At 34.1% G+C, this 14792-nt stretch overlaps 4 protein-coding genes across 6 annotated transcripts; 2 read left to right on the plus strand and 2 right to left on the minus strand.

Moving 5' to 3' along the window:
- Nucleotides 1-964: 964 nt before the first annotated feature.
- LOC100812032 (uncharacterized) lies at nt 965-1579 on the minus strand. The gene has a single exon (XM_003543512.4). The coding sequence runs from the start codon at nt 1440-1442 to the stop codon at nt 1071-1073; it is 372 nt and encodes a 123-aa protein (XP_003543560.1). The 5' UTR covers nt 1443-1579; the 3' UTR covers nt 965-1070.
- Nucleotides 1580-1654: 75 nt separating this feature from the next.
- On the plus strand, nt 1655-5692 carry LOC100813124 (protein FAR1-RELATED SEQUENCE 5). 2 transcript variants are annotated; one of them, XM_006595000.4, is made up of 4 exons: nt 1655-1842; nt 2090-2161; nt 3462-4023; nt 5223-5692. In XM_006595000.4, exons 3-4 carry the CDS (start codon nt 3466-3468, stop codon nt 5433-5435), a joined length of 771 nt encoding a protein of 256 aa, XP_006595063.1. In that variant the 5' UTR covers nt 1655-1842; nt 2090-2161; nt 3462-3465; the 3' UTR covers nt 5436-5692. The 2 variants fall into 2 exon arrangements, with proteins under 2 accessions (XP_006595063.1, XP_003543562.1); XM_003543514.5 differs by having other exon boundaries at nt 1658-1842; nt 3459-4023.
- A 669-nt stretch (nt 5693-6361) lies between these two features.
- Nucleotides 6362-7342, minus strand: LOC100813656 (calmodulin-like protein 3). The gene has a single exon (XM_003543515.5). It carries the CDS (start codon nt 7310-7312, stop codon nt 6758-6760), a length of 555 nt encoding a protein of 184 aa, XP_003543563.4. The 5' UTR covers nt 7313-7342; the 3' UTR covers nt 6362-6757.
- A 3283-nt stretch (nt 7343-10625) lies between these two features.
- On the plus strand, nt 10626-14792 carry LOC102661248 (uncharacterized). Of its 2 annotated transcripts, XM_006595002.4 has the most exons (3): nt 10626-10962; nt 11960-12976; nt 13651-14792. In XM_006595002.4, exons 1-3 carry the CDS (start codon nt 10873-10875, stop codon nt 13663-13665), a joined length of 1122 nt encoding a protein of 373 aa, XP_006595065.1. In that variant the 5' UTR covers nt 10626-10872; the 3' UTR covers nt 13666-14792. The 2 variants fall into 2 exon arrangements, with proteins under 2 accessions (XP_006595065.1, XP_040864487.1); XM_041008553.1 differs by having other exon boundaries at nt 10627-10962; nt 11960-14792.

Raw genomic sequence — 14792 nt, forward strand, 5'->3', positions numbered from 1 at the left:
ATTTATCTTAACTTTTAATTAAAAAATCTTATGAAAACACTTTTATTATGATTTTGAATGGACCACTATCATAACTTCTAATGAAGATTTATGATATTATCTTTGACAAAACCTTAAAAGAAAATCTATATAGAAAAACTGATACACCATTTTCATTACTCATTACTTAATATGCCAGTTTGAGATGCTATTTGAAAAATTACTCCTTCTGTTTAGTCCTCTCATTTGCCGGTGTGAATCTAGACGCATGTTGCATTGTGAATTTGTGACGTATCAGTTTTCTTATTACTACGTCACAAGCCCCAACACTTTTCTAGTTTCCCTTTGTATTTCATTTAAAGGATAAAAATAAAAATAAAAAATTAAATTAAAATGTAAAAAATATGAATTAAAAAAAACATATTCCTTTTTTTCTTTCTATTTATAAGATTCAATTGTGTTTTTTTAATAAGATACAATTTATAATATTTTTTATATTAATTGTTTTTAGATTAAAAATATTTTTATTAAAATAAAAAAAATATATTGATAAATCATCAGGAAAAAAATATTAAAATAATGATAATTTTAAAAAAATTATAAATCGACTGTTTTCAACTAAATTAATAATTTTATTAATCTTAATGATGCATTGGAAATTTTTCTAAAATTTCTCTCAGATGTTTGTTTTTTCTAGTCTATCGAACACACGTTAAAGATGCATTGGAAATTACTTGACCAATTATCATGATACAGAAATCTCATCATGAATTAATTCAGAATAATTTCAAGGCTTTTGACACCAAACACTTTGTTCCGATCACAATTCACAACCACAGTTTTACAAACATCAATCCATGGACCAAATAACTCCAGAACCAACAAATAAATAAATAAAATTCTGGCGACTGGAGCAGCCACATGCACATTATTAACGTTGATACAAACAAATAAGCAGTTTCCGTTGCGCAGGCAGCACAACAAATAATAATAATAATAGGGTCAAATTTTATTGGCACAAAAATGGAAAATCCCCAAATTACAGCACTCAAAATTGAAGCTTACAGGTGAGGTCAGAAAGGTAATTTGACTTAGTCAACGCCGGAAACGTGGATGCCGGCGTTTTTTATGGAATGGAACAAGGGGGAGAGCATGACGCGGTAATGGACGGGACGGGACTGTTCCTCGCGAGGGTCGATTTGGACGGTGGTGACGCCGATTTCTCTGAGGCGGAACCCTAGCTTCTCCCCGACGCGAGAGGCCACTTTAGCGTCCCAGAAGCGGTGCGATCTGGGGAAGCGATTAAGCTGAGCGCGGTAGTGAGCCACGAATTCCTGCTCCGATGATGAAGCCATGGCTATGATGGAGGATGTGGTGGTGTTTGTGACCTGGGCGGTGATTTTCCGGCACGACATCACCAGCTGTAGCACGTGCCGCTGGTGGTTATGGTAGGTACCGGCCATCTCTCTCTCGCATCACACCACAACGTTTCCTTCGTTACTTTAGAACATATTATCATTCACATTCACATGCTTCTCCTCTAATAAAGAAGATGGTGCGAATAGTAAAAGATGATGGTGCGAATAGAACAGCCTCTTGAAGCCTACTTTCCTGAAGCCCACGTTTTGTTTATGAAACAGATAAAAAAAATGAATTAATAAATCATAATTCTATTTATTGATCATTGATTTAAAAAAAAAAATTATTACAGTGGACCGTGCATCGCATCTCACCGTAGTGTTGGTGTTCTCTGGTCAAGCGTCCGTACATCAATGGTGTGTGCATGAGATGAGAGTGTATCGGATTCGGAGGAACCCAACCCGATCCGAATTTAACTCTCAAGGTTCATCGGAGGGGGGGCAAGTAAGGGTTCATCAACTTTTTCTTTGTTGTGCCATTTTTTCTGCTACTAATTTTTATTTAATAAGAAAACCGATGCATTTTTTCTTGAACTCCTGCTGTGAATTTTTCAGCTATACTGAAACATTGCATCAGGAAATATTGGTATTCCGAGTGGTCAATTTGACAGACAGTTCAGAATTTAGATGAACCTAATTGAATGGAAAAGTATTGTGCAATGTTAATAGTAACTTGGATGTTCTTCTTGCAGGTTATATTAGAAAGGAATATGTTGTAATCGGGCTGATTTTCTCTCCGGTAGGTATTGTGCTGGACTGGACAGGTACTAAACCGTTGTCTCCATCTTCTCACATTTTTATAAATCCTGTGTATATTCTTAATTCATGAAAATCAACCTTTTAATTTTGTTTGCCTGGACAAAAATAATAATAATAATAATTAAAATTTACCAAGGCACAGTATAAATACACACTTATCCTGTGGCCAATAATTGTATACCTTAGGGCTTTAGAGCTATGTTACCTGCAACTATGGTGAAAAGTCATGCAAATTGCTCATCTAGATTGTGATCTTTGTTAGTGAATCTCTATCTCTTTTTCTGCAGCATAAGCTCTAATTAATGCTATTAATATCTGATATTCATCCATCATCCAAGAGTTGTGAATAAATAGGATAGCCAATAGCCGTATCCAGTCTATATACAATTTCAAAAAAGAAAAATCCAAGACTTACAATTACTAATCCTTGTTTATGTTTTTTTCAAAATCGGGGTTGATATTTTGGTGTTAGCAGCCAAGCATACTAAATTTGCAGCTTGGATTCAATGATATCTCGACTCATGAGTGCTCAATTCAATGAAGTTGTTATGATAGGTTAAGATTACAACTCTCCAACAGACCCTCCTACTAGCTCTTTTTAGATGATGTTTGACCCAAATTCTTTTGGGTTTCTCTTCTTTCTAATAGGAAAAGTTGGGCCAAACACAATTTAAGAATATCTCTAAAAACTAAGAGTTTTTTGTTTAATGATGGGAAAGTCAAACTTGAAAAGTAGAGCTTTCATAGAAGCTATTGGAGGAACTTCTTATTTTAAGGAGAAGAGAAGCCAAATAAAAGTAAAGCCACATACTACCTTAGCTTGTTTTGATAAGCTAAAAAGGGCTTGTAGGAGGATCATTAGTTACTTTCAGTAAGCTTACTCAAACACCTTTGATTTTCAACATAAATGCTCATATGATAAGAAATGCTTTAATTAGCTTTGTAGAAACTCTTTCAAATTCCCCTTTGGTTTTGTTTTTTTCATTTCTGGTTGAACATTATTATCAATATTTATGGTTATTAACACTATAGAACCAAATAGGCATATGATTTTTTTCCTGATAGCACATGGATAAAAAAAAATAATCAGATATCCATCCATAAAGTGACCACTGCTGATTATAACAATTTATATATTCCAAACAAGGAGAATAAAAAAGAAAGAAACCCTTCAAATTGGAAACCACAATAACCATATTCTTTAGTTTTTACGATTACTGGTTTTATCATGCATCAAAATTTCGTCAAGTTGTCTGATTAACTTTGAAGGATAATCTAATCATTTGCGTAATTCTGCCATAGTAGGGCGATGGATCACCAATCTGGCCAGGGATTTAATTCAGATGATAGTGACCTTGATATGCAAGCAGAAATTAGTGAGAAACACAAGAAAGTAGATGAATTTTCAAAAAACTTAGAATTATGTGGAAGTGAAGATGAAATGTTTGTTGAAATTGAACAACCTTTAGCCAACATTTCAACTGATATAGAAGCTGTAGAACCATTCATAGGCATGGAGTTCAATTCAAGAGAGGAAGCCAGAGAATTCTACATTGCCTATGGTAGGAGGGTGGGGTTTACAGTACGAATACACCATAACCGTCGTTCACGAGTAAATAACCAGGTTATTGGTCAAGATTTTGTCTGTTCTAAAGAAGGCTTTCGTGCAAAAAAGTATGTACACAGAAGAGATCGAGTGCTGCCTCCTCCACCAGCCACTCGTGAAGGTTGTCAGGCCATGATAAGGTTGGCTTTGCGGGATGGAGGGAAGTGGGTTGTCACCAAATTTGTGAAGGAGCATACTCATAAACTAATGAGTCCCAGTAAAGTTCCATGGCGAGGATCTGGGAAGCACTTGGTTAGTGAGGTATGTCTCTCCAGACAATGACAATTATGACTAGATGGTACTTATGAACTGATGTATGATCTATGGTTGAATACACAGTTCCCAAATCTTTTGTTCCTTTGTTATTCTGTTGTCAACAAAGGGATGAAGAGGCCAGTCAAACAGTGCATTTTTAACTAACAATTTAAGTATATTTGATTGAACTGAACTGTATTGTGTAAATAGAAAACTGATTAGATCTCTCCTGCTACTGTTATGGGATTGACATCAGTATTGGTGGGGGTTCAAATAGACAGAACAACATAGCTTGACTAGCTAAATACAAGTAAACCCTCATTTTAGTCCTTGAAATTGGAAGTGTCGGTTACTTTAGTCTCTAACTTTGCAAAACATTATCACTTCAATCTTTTTTGTTGCAAAATTATGATGAAAAATGAAGTAAAAAAGGATTATAATGCATGACTTTTTGAAAAGTTAGACTGAAATGAAAAAAATTGTATATTCGAAGACTAAAATGATCCATGCTTACAATTTTAGGGACTAGAATGAGAGTTTACTCAGCAAATTAAAGATTATTCTGTGCAACTTGAGAGTGCCTGGTCTCTCTTGGCCCTAGCCATTTACTCACAGTTTTTATCAATATCCTCCAGCAATCCAACCAAAACCCTCCAGTTTGCATCCCCTGTCATGTAGGCAACAAGTTATTTCAAGGCATAGTGTGTCCCATGTTGCCTTGGATTTTGGATCCACTGGTTCTCCTAAATCTCTTCCTAATATATTCCCAAGACCGTGATGGAGTTCTATCTATATTTCATCAAGAAGATACGGTGATTAGTAAATAAGATTTGGTAGCAACACATTTTTTTCAACACTTCTCTTTGATTGGTTGAAATTTATTGTAAATCACAAAGTTTTATAGGTCTCACTTATTAATGAGTCTCAATAATAGAAAGTGTGTTGCTAGCACTCCTCTTAGTAAATTATTGCCTGAAATTGACCTGTATTTTTTTGAGTGTGAAATTGACCTGTATTGAGAAAGAAAATGGCTGTGAATATGATTTATGAAATTGTTATATAAAATTGGAAGGCACATCTCAACAGCTTGGATAAGTTGATTCATGTACGGCTATCATTCGTTGCTACTTGCTAGGGTTGAATTTCTAATTTTTGTTTGTTTCTATTTTAGTACACCTCACTTTTATGGATGATTTGTGTCACAGGATGAGAAGGATAAGAGAATCCGTGAACTGTCGCTTGAGTTGTACAATGAAAGGCAAAAGTGTAAACGACGTTGTGCTGCATATGAAGAGCAGTTAAATATGATTTTGAATGATTTAGAAAAGCACACAGAACACATCTCTGAAAAGGTTGCTGCTGTAGTACGAAGCATAAGAGAGATTGAGGAGGAAATATCAGATTCAGATGGTGGGTAATTAGTGCCATTGTAGCATGTTTCCTAATTGTCGACATCTGGTTGAGATTGTTGAGAAGGCTAACATTATTCTGTCGGCATTTTAGATGTGATTTCGCTTGAAGTAGTGTAGCGGTCAAGTTAAAACTTCAGGCAGCATATATAGTTTACCAGGAAATTCATTTTTTCTGGTGTATCATGTCCTGGATTAGGTAGATGCTTAAAGTGTAACATACATTTTTTATTGTACTTGCCAATAAGCGTTTTCCCTTGTGAGTATAACGGTAGCCATTTTATTCTTCCGTTTTCGAGCCACAGTGATCATGTACCTTTTCCAAGTTTGTGTGGTCGTGGTTTAAAATATTGACTCTAGTCAGTCACCCACCCTGTTTGCATTCTGCTTACGTATCTAATGATTTCCAATATACCCGGAATTTCTAGGTTAATTGTCACTTTTCTTTATAATAAGGCAAAATTTATCTCTATTGTTAAAGACAATCAGACAATGAACTTGAGTACCGAGGGTTAAGGAGTTATTATCATGTTTATATCAAACATAGGGTTTAGCTTGTATTTGATCTTCCCTTTCATTATTATTAATCGCAAATTTAACCAAATCATTCTTTTTTATTCGATTGAGGGTGACTTATGAACATACTGCCAAATAAATATGCAGCTTGTAGGCATGTAGCAAGGCATTATGCATATGTAGACTTTACCAACTACCAAAAACATGCCAACTGCAATATTAAACGATTGGATGCCGAAAACACACTGTAATAATACCAATAAAGTATTACGCTTTGGTCGATAAAACTGCCATAATAATTTAATTAATTCGAGTCATATGTCCATGAATTTCTTGCAAATAAACGTGCCACCACAGCTGAAATAAAATAAAATAAAAAAGAAAAGAAAAGAAAGGGAGTACAAAATCATCCAACAGAGTGAAAATAGAATCAACCTTTCTCGACTCAAAACTTGAACAAGAAGAAAACACAAACAGATCTTGTGACAGTAGCAGTAGTCTCCCGATTTCAAGGGTCTTCCTCCCCCAAAAAACCAAAGACATAATAAAGTTGTAGCATTACCAGGGCAAGAGGCGCTCATCTCACTTATGGAGCCAGGTTTGCTAACTCCCAAAAACCAACGACTAACACATTGGAAAACACAAGCACACACACACGTACACATACCTAGGACGAGATGAGATGAATTGATCTAATCCTATACCACACCATCCATGGTCCGAAACCATGACAATCACAATAATCCTGGTGATCCTGATTGAAAGTAAGTTATATGTACAAGAAAGATATATGGGGAATAGATGATTGAAAGAAATTAAGTGAGAGCAGTGAATCCACCCCCTTTCATCATTTGCTTGAACTCCTTGTAATCGACCATGCCATCTCCATCAACATCGACCTTGGAGATCATGGCCTTGCAGTCTTGGACGGTTCTTCCTTGCTTCAAGCCGAGGGAGGACAAGACGGTCCTCAACTCGTCGACGGTGATGAAGCCGTCGGCGTTCTGGTCGAAGACGTTGAAGGCCTCCCTCATGTCCTCCTCATTGTCGCGCTCGTCCATTATGGTCTGATACAGCTCCCCAAACTCGTCCATGTCCACGCAACCGTCGCCGTTGACGTCGATCCTCTGGATCATTTGGCTCAGGTCCTTGTCAGAGATGAAGATGCCCAGGTTCTCCAGCGAGTCGTTCAGCTCCTTCTTCGTTATTCTCCCGTCGCCGTTGCGGTCGAACATCTGGAACACGCGCTTCAGCTCCTGGGCCTCCATTGAGATTCTCTTCTTGAAGCCACGGGGATGCCAAAATACAACTTCTTGCCTCATCATACGTTTTTTGATTCCAAATATATAATATAAGCCTTTAAGAGACATGCAAGACCTGTCTTTTCACCCACTTTAACTTCAACGCGTTTTTCGTACGGGACTACTACCTTTTCTTTTTCATTTTTTAATAATTTCTTAGTTTTTCTTCTTCTTATTAATGTATCTTATCAACTCAACTCAAATATAATTAATTTGTTTTTATTTATCGAAAGATGTTTAGTTTAATTAATTGAATAAGGTTAATGAATATTATAATTTTTTAAATATTTTTACCAATAAAAAAATTAATTTGATCTAAGTTATCAAAAAATTGAAGAAAAAAAAAATAGGCTTAATAAGAGTTGAGTTAGCTAGTTTATATGAGATCATAGGTTAAATTTTGGTGTAAGTGTAACCATTGTATAAACAAATAACATTAGTAATAAATTACAATTAACATTTGTAAATTTAGATTTAAATGTCTTAGGGGGTTTGGATGGGTAAACTTGACATAACTATAGTGATGGTGAGGTGATGACCATCATTGGGACTTGGTTGTTTCAAAGACGCGTTCACATTAAATAATAATTGGTTTTGTTTTGCAGGTACTCTATTGTATTGTATTGACCCATGTCACTTCAATGGTGTTGCCTCCACATATAGTTATTGTTATTGTTTAACTAGCTGCTGATCTAATCCACATATGATATACAATTAATTAAGAAAGGTCTGCTAACCATGACCCTTTCCTCTCTGAATGGATCAGACGGAAATATTATTTCTATTTTTCCTCTTTGACAATATTTAACTTATGAATATAAGTACGAGACTAATCGTTCCATCCAGAGTAAGGACCAAGTAAAACCTTTTTCTTAATTACTGGAAATATTCTCTTTTAACGAAGGGTTTTCTTAATTTTTTAAAAGATTATTTAGTGTTAAGAATGACTTAAATGAAAAAACCATTCATGGACCGAAAAAGTGAGTTATAAAAGGCATTGGTGTCTCTGTTTGAGCGTTGATAACGGATCTAAAATAAAGAGGAGGACGTTGGAGAGTGGAGCCCGGCAAATGATGAGGGTAGAGCCCGGCATTACATTATGTGGACTTCAGACACTTGGATTTACTTAACGGCTATTTGCGCGTGTTTGCTACGCTGCTAACACGTGCTATCTTTTTTTTTTTTTTAGTTAAACTAATTTAAATATATTTTTGTTCTCTAAAATTTTAACTTTTTCTCAGGTTGAAAATTGCCTTTTTTAGTTATGTAATACAAAAATATTGTATTTAGTCCCTCTTAAATTTACAGATTGTGTTGTTAGTCTCGTTTTGTATGATTAATTGTTCTTCTGCCAAAATTAAAACTGCTTAAAGATTTATTAAAAGTGGTCGAATGGTTACTTTTGAAAATTAAGACAAAAAATATTTCATTGGTCTAAGGAATGCCAAAACATTTTAAAGATGATAAGTTGGAACTTATATGACGTCAACATTTATATGACTTTATACTCATAAGCTTCTTATGAACATGATTTTTGGTAACCGAAGCAATTAAAGTTAAACAAGTCTCACAAGTCTCAGGAGTAAAAATAATATGATTAATCTCACAAGTATCACAATAAATATTTTTTTCTCTTTGACAAATTGTTACACAGTATTTTTTAAGATCATACTTGTTCTTTCACTAAGCATGTCTCCACCTACTTGACTTTTTTCCCTTATTGTTTTGGATAAACTAAATCACATTAAGGACATATGGATGAATTTAAGGGTCACCATTAAGTCGCTTTATTTTTTTTTTATTGTATTCCTTTTCCTTCTCCTTCTCAAGTGACTTTCTTTATGATTTATTGTAACAATTTTAGTATCATCATTTGACAATGATGATGAACGACTTATTTCTATGTTCTCCTCATCCGACATACTTAAGACATGATATGTATTTTTATCTTTAATTTTTTTCCTTCCTATTTGCAATCATTATTGAGGTCTCCTTTAATGGGACAATCAATTTTTTTTTTTACTTTATTTAATCATTTCACTCTAGTAATCGTCAACCAATCTTTATACAAATTAACATCCTCATTAACTCATTAGCCACCACTTTTGAATTAGGGTTTGCATGACTCATGGTTCCCTTCTTTGGCGCTCCTCTATTGGTCGTTATGTTTTGTTTTTGCTTCCAAATTTGTCACCACCACATGCTTTGGGAGCAATGCCTAGTTTTATCCCTGAAAAAGCCCACCCTTTTTGCAAAACAAGTGTAACCCTTTTGTATTCTACATTGAACCACTAGTCTTTTAATTATACTTTCCCTACCACGAGTTGATCAGGATCAATCTCTATGCAAAATTGTGCGAACCTTCCTCTGGATGCACCAACTATTATTATATAAACCTTGATAGTTTTTTCCACCACTAAGGATAATGCCAATAGCACACTCTCATCATAATATTCCATACATGGGCTTGAAAAATAAATCCAAGCCAAGATTTTATAAATCTGAACATATGATAGTCTGAAACCCATGATTGAATTGCTAGATAATTATGAAAAATCATCCAATGGGCTCCACTTATGACTTTATCCTGATCTTTTGCTACTTCAAACTTTACCATAAGAAGGTAATTTCTGATATCTATTACATCAATACTTCTTTCCACGACATCGATAACTCTTGAAGGCACAGGCATTAACCACTCGGCTAAAAGCACTTGTTGGTTATAATTCTTTACTTATCGTAGAAAGAAACTTTGGGCCGAAAAAGTTACACCACGAGAGTCGAAAAGGACCATGTGCAGCCCAGAGTCCAAACCTTTTTTTCTTTTATTTTAAATAAATAAAGAAAAATAGTTTATATAAGATATATTTAATTATTTTATGGAAAAATTTAAAGTTAGTTAGATAAATTAGTAGTTCATTTGGTTATAATACGAGAAACATACGTGTCAGACTTTCTCAGTAATTTATTAGCTTTTTTTTTTCCGTTAAGTATAATTATTATACATTTTTCATTTAATTTTTCAGGATTTCATAAGTTTTTCATGATATGAAGATTTTTCATTTAGTTCTTCTAATTATCACAAAGTTTACTTTTTTTTTTACAAGATCACAAAGTTTAGTTGATCCCTCTAAAACAGGAAATCAAATAGAAGCTTCATGATATTTAAAGAAATCAAATAAGAAAAAAATAGTAATAAAAAAGAAGAAGTGTTTTTTTTTTTAAATAGTCATTCAATTATAATTTTCATAATTTTTAAAATAATAATTTTAAAATAATTCAAATAATAATTTGTGATAATACTAACCTCTAAAAGATATTATCAAGAGTTTGCAGTGAGGGTATTAAAAATTTACTATTCTATAAAAAAAAATCTAAAATAATTCAAAATAGAGTCCCAACATACATTTATATAAGTAATTTTTGGTCTCATAGTGATACAAAATGACTTGAAACCGTTTCCTGGGCTACAAATTCCATTACAAAGGATTAAAGAAGGGATAGGGTAGTTGAGCTTGAGCTTGAGCAGGTAATCCCTGGAATTGGATTGATCCAAAAGAGCAGAGAAATTGGAAATTGCCCCTTTCACTCGTCTCGACTGAACACAAAAATAATGAAACGTCATTGCGATGCTCTCTTTCTTTGTCTTTGTCTTTATTGCTAAAATAAAACTTCGTTTTCCATTTTTGGCTCACATTCTCCGCCAGATTTCTTATCAGGTACCCTCTCTCTCTTTATTTCTCAATAAATAAATAAATCTATTTCAACTATTTATTTATTTATTTTGGCACCTTCACTGCTGTACTACTACTACCACTAATGGAATGGGAGCTGTTTCATTTCTTAATAACGCGTTCTCAGTTAAGCTTCACAAACGAAAAACCCTCAAAATATTTTTTAAAAAAAAGAGAAAAGATAAGTAGGTTTCAATGAGGTATAAATGTGAAGGAACCATTACTTCTTAAATCTTGATTGAATCCATAATATCTAGCACATTCCCTTTCCAAGTTAGCCTTCCTGATATGATATTCCACGCACTAATTTTCTCATTTGAGGTTGTAATACTATGTTTTACTAACAAGGAAAAAATTTCTGTAAATCACTTATAGATGTAGTTTAATGGTATTGCTGCATCATTTTTAGAGCATTTCTAGATATTTGTCAATACATGTTTTTTTTTTTTTTTGGCATGCTTCTTTTGTATTAATGCAGCACATTGAAGTGTAGAAACTGTTTGACAGATTTAAAGAAATTTATTTCTTCTGCGCTGGGGATATACCATGTACGTCTCCATTTACTGTGTAGTTGATTCCTCCAAAAGGATAAATCTGTCTCAAATCAGACACAAGTTCAATAGTTACTGGAAAATATGCTTATTGGTTAAGCAAATCTGTGATGAAATTATTCCTCTTGGGTTTTTAAATACCTGGATCAAAGAGAGTATAATAATAAAAGTTTCAATCATTGTTTACATAATTGGTTGGAATCTAAAAGTGTGCATGTGATCTAATTCTTAAATAAATTCGTACTTTCTCATACTACGGACTGGACAGTAGTAGTACATATTGTGCCTGTAACCAAGTTACCATAAATGCATATGGGTGAGGGCATATCAGGTGTATACTGAATTATTCCTTCCGCCTCTATTTTTTTTTTTTTATGGTACAATCATTTGTAACAAATACTTATGAAGCCATGTTTGTTTATCATTTACAGGAGGGCCTTGGGTATACAATGTATAAGGGAGCTTCAAAGAAGAGAAAGTTGCCTGTAAGAAACTCTGATGTTCATTTACGCAATACAAGAAGCAAGACAGTGAAAAATTTTCACCAGAATAACTGTGGAGCTGTAGAAACTGGTGTTTCTTCGGAAGAAAAAGATTTTACTTCTTCACTAAAAGCAACTAATCAACCTCCTCGTTGTTTTGAGTTTTATGTCAGGTCAGATGAGGGAATTAATCTTTTTATTGATTTAAATTCATCCCCATCAGATTGGACTAACAGGTATAGAAATGAGGTATGCGTGAGTGAGAAAGTGTGTAGGAAGAAAGAATTTAGGAGTCTTTGGCAGGATCTCAGTAGCTTAGGAGGGAGTTCTACACAAGGAAAAAGTTCCTTTATATGGAATACAAATTCTGGCCACTTTGATGATTGTAATGGACAGACCAAATATGCCCCAAGCTTGAAATTGGTAAAAGAAGATGTTACAGGGCTTGATCAACAGAATATAGGTTGCTGTCCTTCAATATATGATTCATTAACTCCATGCGCCATGACAGTAAATGTGGAAAAAAATGTAAATGAAAATCAATCCACTGTCTCAACGGATGTTAGTTATGGTGCACCAAACAGTTATATTTCTGGTGCCGAATATTGCACTAAAGATGTATCTAAGCAAACCCTTGATTCAATTGTTACTGATACTGCATTCATTAAGTCAATATGTGGTTCTGATTGCAATTCACAGTCAGGTCTCAACTCACTAGGGCATGAAAGTTCAAAGCCTGATAATGAAATTTCTGAAGATTGTGCTATGCTAAATGGTTTTTGCCCTGTGAACCCTGGTATGATATGTCCAGGAGCTTTGTTAAGTGGTTCTTTGGAGCTACAAGTTTCAGAAGTTTTAAGTGATCCTAAGAATTCTTTAGACGTGGAACAGGGTGGACTAATAAAATCAAGCGAGATAAAGTTGGATACCAATGGGAAGAATCTCCCATCACCAACTGAAGAATGGGTATGGTGCTATCTCTAGCCTTCCAGATATAGATGTATACTTTTTAGTTTTCTTTCCAGTTGGAAGGCTTAATAGGCTCATGGTTTTCATAGTGTAATGTGAAATTAATCCCATTAATAAATGATTCATATTATTACTAAATACAGTTTCCTTACCCTTTCTACTTCTTGAAGATGTAAGCTTATTATTCAAATTGGTATCTTTTTCATTGTAGTTTGATCAGTATTTATTTTCTCGTTATTTGCTAGTTGTTGCTTAATAGAGCTCTCATTAATTTGTATTTTATCCTCAATTTTTATGATTGTACTTTTTTAATCCTTTGTAACATACCTGTGAAAACATCTTTTTACTTTTTTTATGTTTGTGTGTGTTGGAGAAGGGGATAAAGTATAGGGTTTGAGGGAAGAGAATATGAACTTCATTTATTGACGATCTTAACAGTTCTGAGAATCCTTTACAGGCATATTGGCTTGTGGCTCCCATGCAACGAATATTTATCTTTGTTTTTATGAATTCACTAAGTATATAAAACATCCTGTTATTTGCAGAAAGTCGGCAAAATTGTTAATGGAAGGGAGAGTTCAGAATAATTACTCCTCTCAGCAACATTTTTCAAAGTTAATTAAGTTTTATACCACACTGATTTGAGCATATTCATACTGTGCTTCTTCCAGATGTTCCCAATTTGATGATCCACTTAAGAAGTCTGGCCTAGAGTGTGGTGATCAGGAGTGTAAAATGAAACTTTGCAAAAAGAGGAAACACATATCCCGAAGTCCAATGTTTCAGTGATAAACCTGTTGGAATGTTCTTAAGAAGCCTGAAGAAAGCTTTGACAGTCCAACCTAGAAGATCCATGAGGCTAATCTCCAAGGCGCTTTAACAGTTACTGCATTAAATACAACGAGTAACCAAACCTAAAAGTAAACCTATTAATTCAATTCTTTTGCAGCATTCAATTTCTTTAATAATATGATTCATATGTTGGTAAAGTAATTACATGATATTTTAAACATCTTAGAAATTGTTCTGTGCATTTTACATTTTCTAATTACCGAACTTCATTATTTCCCAATTGAAGCCACAGGAATGCAGGATTGGCCTGTTACAATATAAATTAGAAACTCTTAGCCATATCGTCATATCGATACACATTCCAACCTTACCCATTTTGTCTTTTACATAAAAGCCAACTTGTTCAATTTTACCCTTGCATACCTGGTTACATACTGTGCATAGTTATGCCTAGCTTGTGGAAGACTTTCTTCATACTTTTTTTTAGGTGCTATTAACTTATTTGTTAAAAATATATTACTTTGATCGTGAAGTTCTTTTCTACTCATTTGATGCTACCACCTCTTTCTTTTGTTCTTGTTCAGTGATTTCACGAGGTGCTTCGTATGCTTTATCTGAAAGCATTAGTTCCAGAATTCTCAATGAATCAAAAGGATGACAGTTAGTACGTATGAACTACAACTAACACTTCAGCTTGTTTTGAGAACCATAAGGATTAGTGAGACAGGCCTTGAAAGGTTACATGAAAGATTGGAGATAACCCTATCCTTGTCTCCTATTCTAATCTTTTTGTAAATCAACAACTTACATTCCCGTCCAAGAATTTTGTATTTTGCTGCTGCTGCTGCTGCTAGCTTTGTTTTGCAACTTAGTTTTCTGCGCCTGGAGTATATTCTGAGGCAGTCCAACCCCAAATGTTCAATATCATTAATTGAAATTTAAGATGATTCTGTTAATCATGTTAACTGGCTGCAGGTTGCTTTATTGTTTTGCAAGAAATATACTCACAGAATAATAAAAA

The sequence above is a fragment of the Glycine max genome, chromosome 13 (assembly GCF_000004515.6).
Source record: "Glycine max cultivar Williams 82 chromosome 13, Glycine_max_v4.0, whole genome shotgun sequence".
In the NCBI taxonomy this organism is placed as follows: Eukaryota; Viridiplantae; Streptophyta; class Magnoliopsida; order Fabales; family Fabaceae; genus Glycine; species Glycine max.

Bases quoted from the DNA above. Each gene is read 5' to 3' on its own strand.
- LOC100812032 (XM_003543512.4), bottom strand. From the start codon at position 1,442: ATGGCCGGTACCTACCATAACCACCAGCGGCACGTGCTACAGCTGGTG.
- LOC100813124 (XM_006595000.4), top strand. From the start codon at position 3,466: ATGGATCACCAATCTGGCCAGGGATTTAATTCAGATGATAGTGACCTT. The intron at 4,024-5,222 runs GTATGTCTCTCC...TTTGTGTCACAG, and splicing joins GGAAGCACTTGGTTAGTGAG to GATGAGAAGGATAAGAGAAT.
- LOC100813656 (XM_003543515.5), bottom strand. From the start codon at position 7,312: ATGTCTCTTAAAGGCTTATATTATATATTTGGAATCAAAAAACGTATG.
- LOC102661248 (XM_041008553.1), top strand. From the start codon at position 10,873: ATGCTCTCTTTCTTTGTCTTTGTCTTTATTGCTAAAATAAAACTTCGT. The intron at 10,963-11,959 runs GTACCCTCTCTC...TATCATTTACAG, and splicing joins TCCGCCAGATTTCTTATCAG to GAGGGCCTTGGGTATACAAT.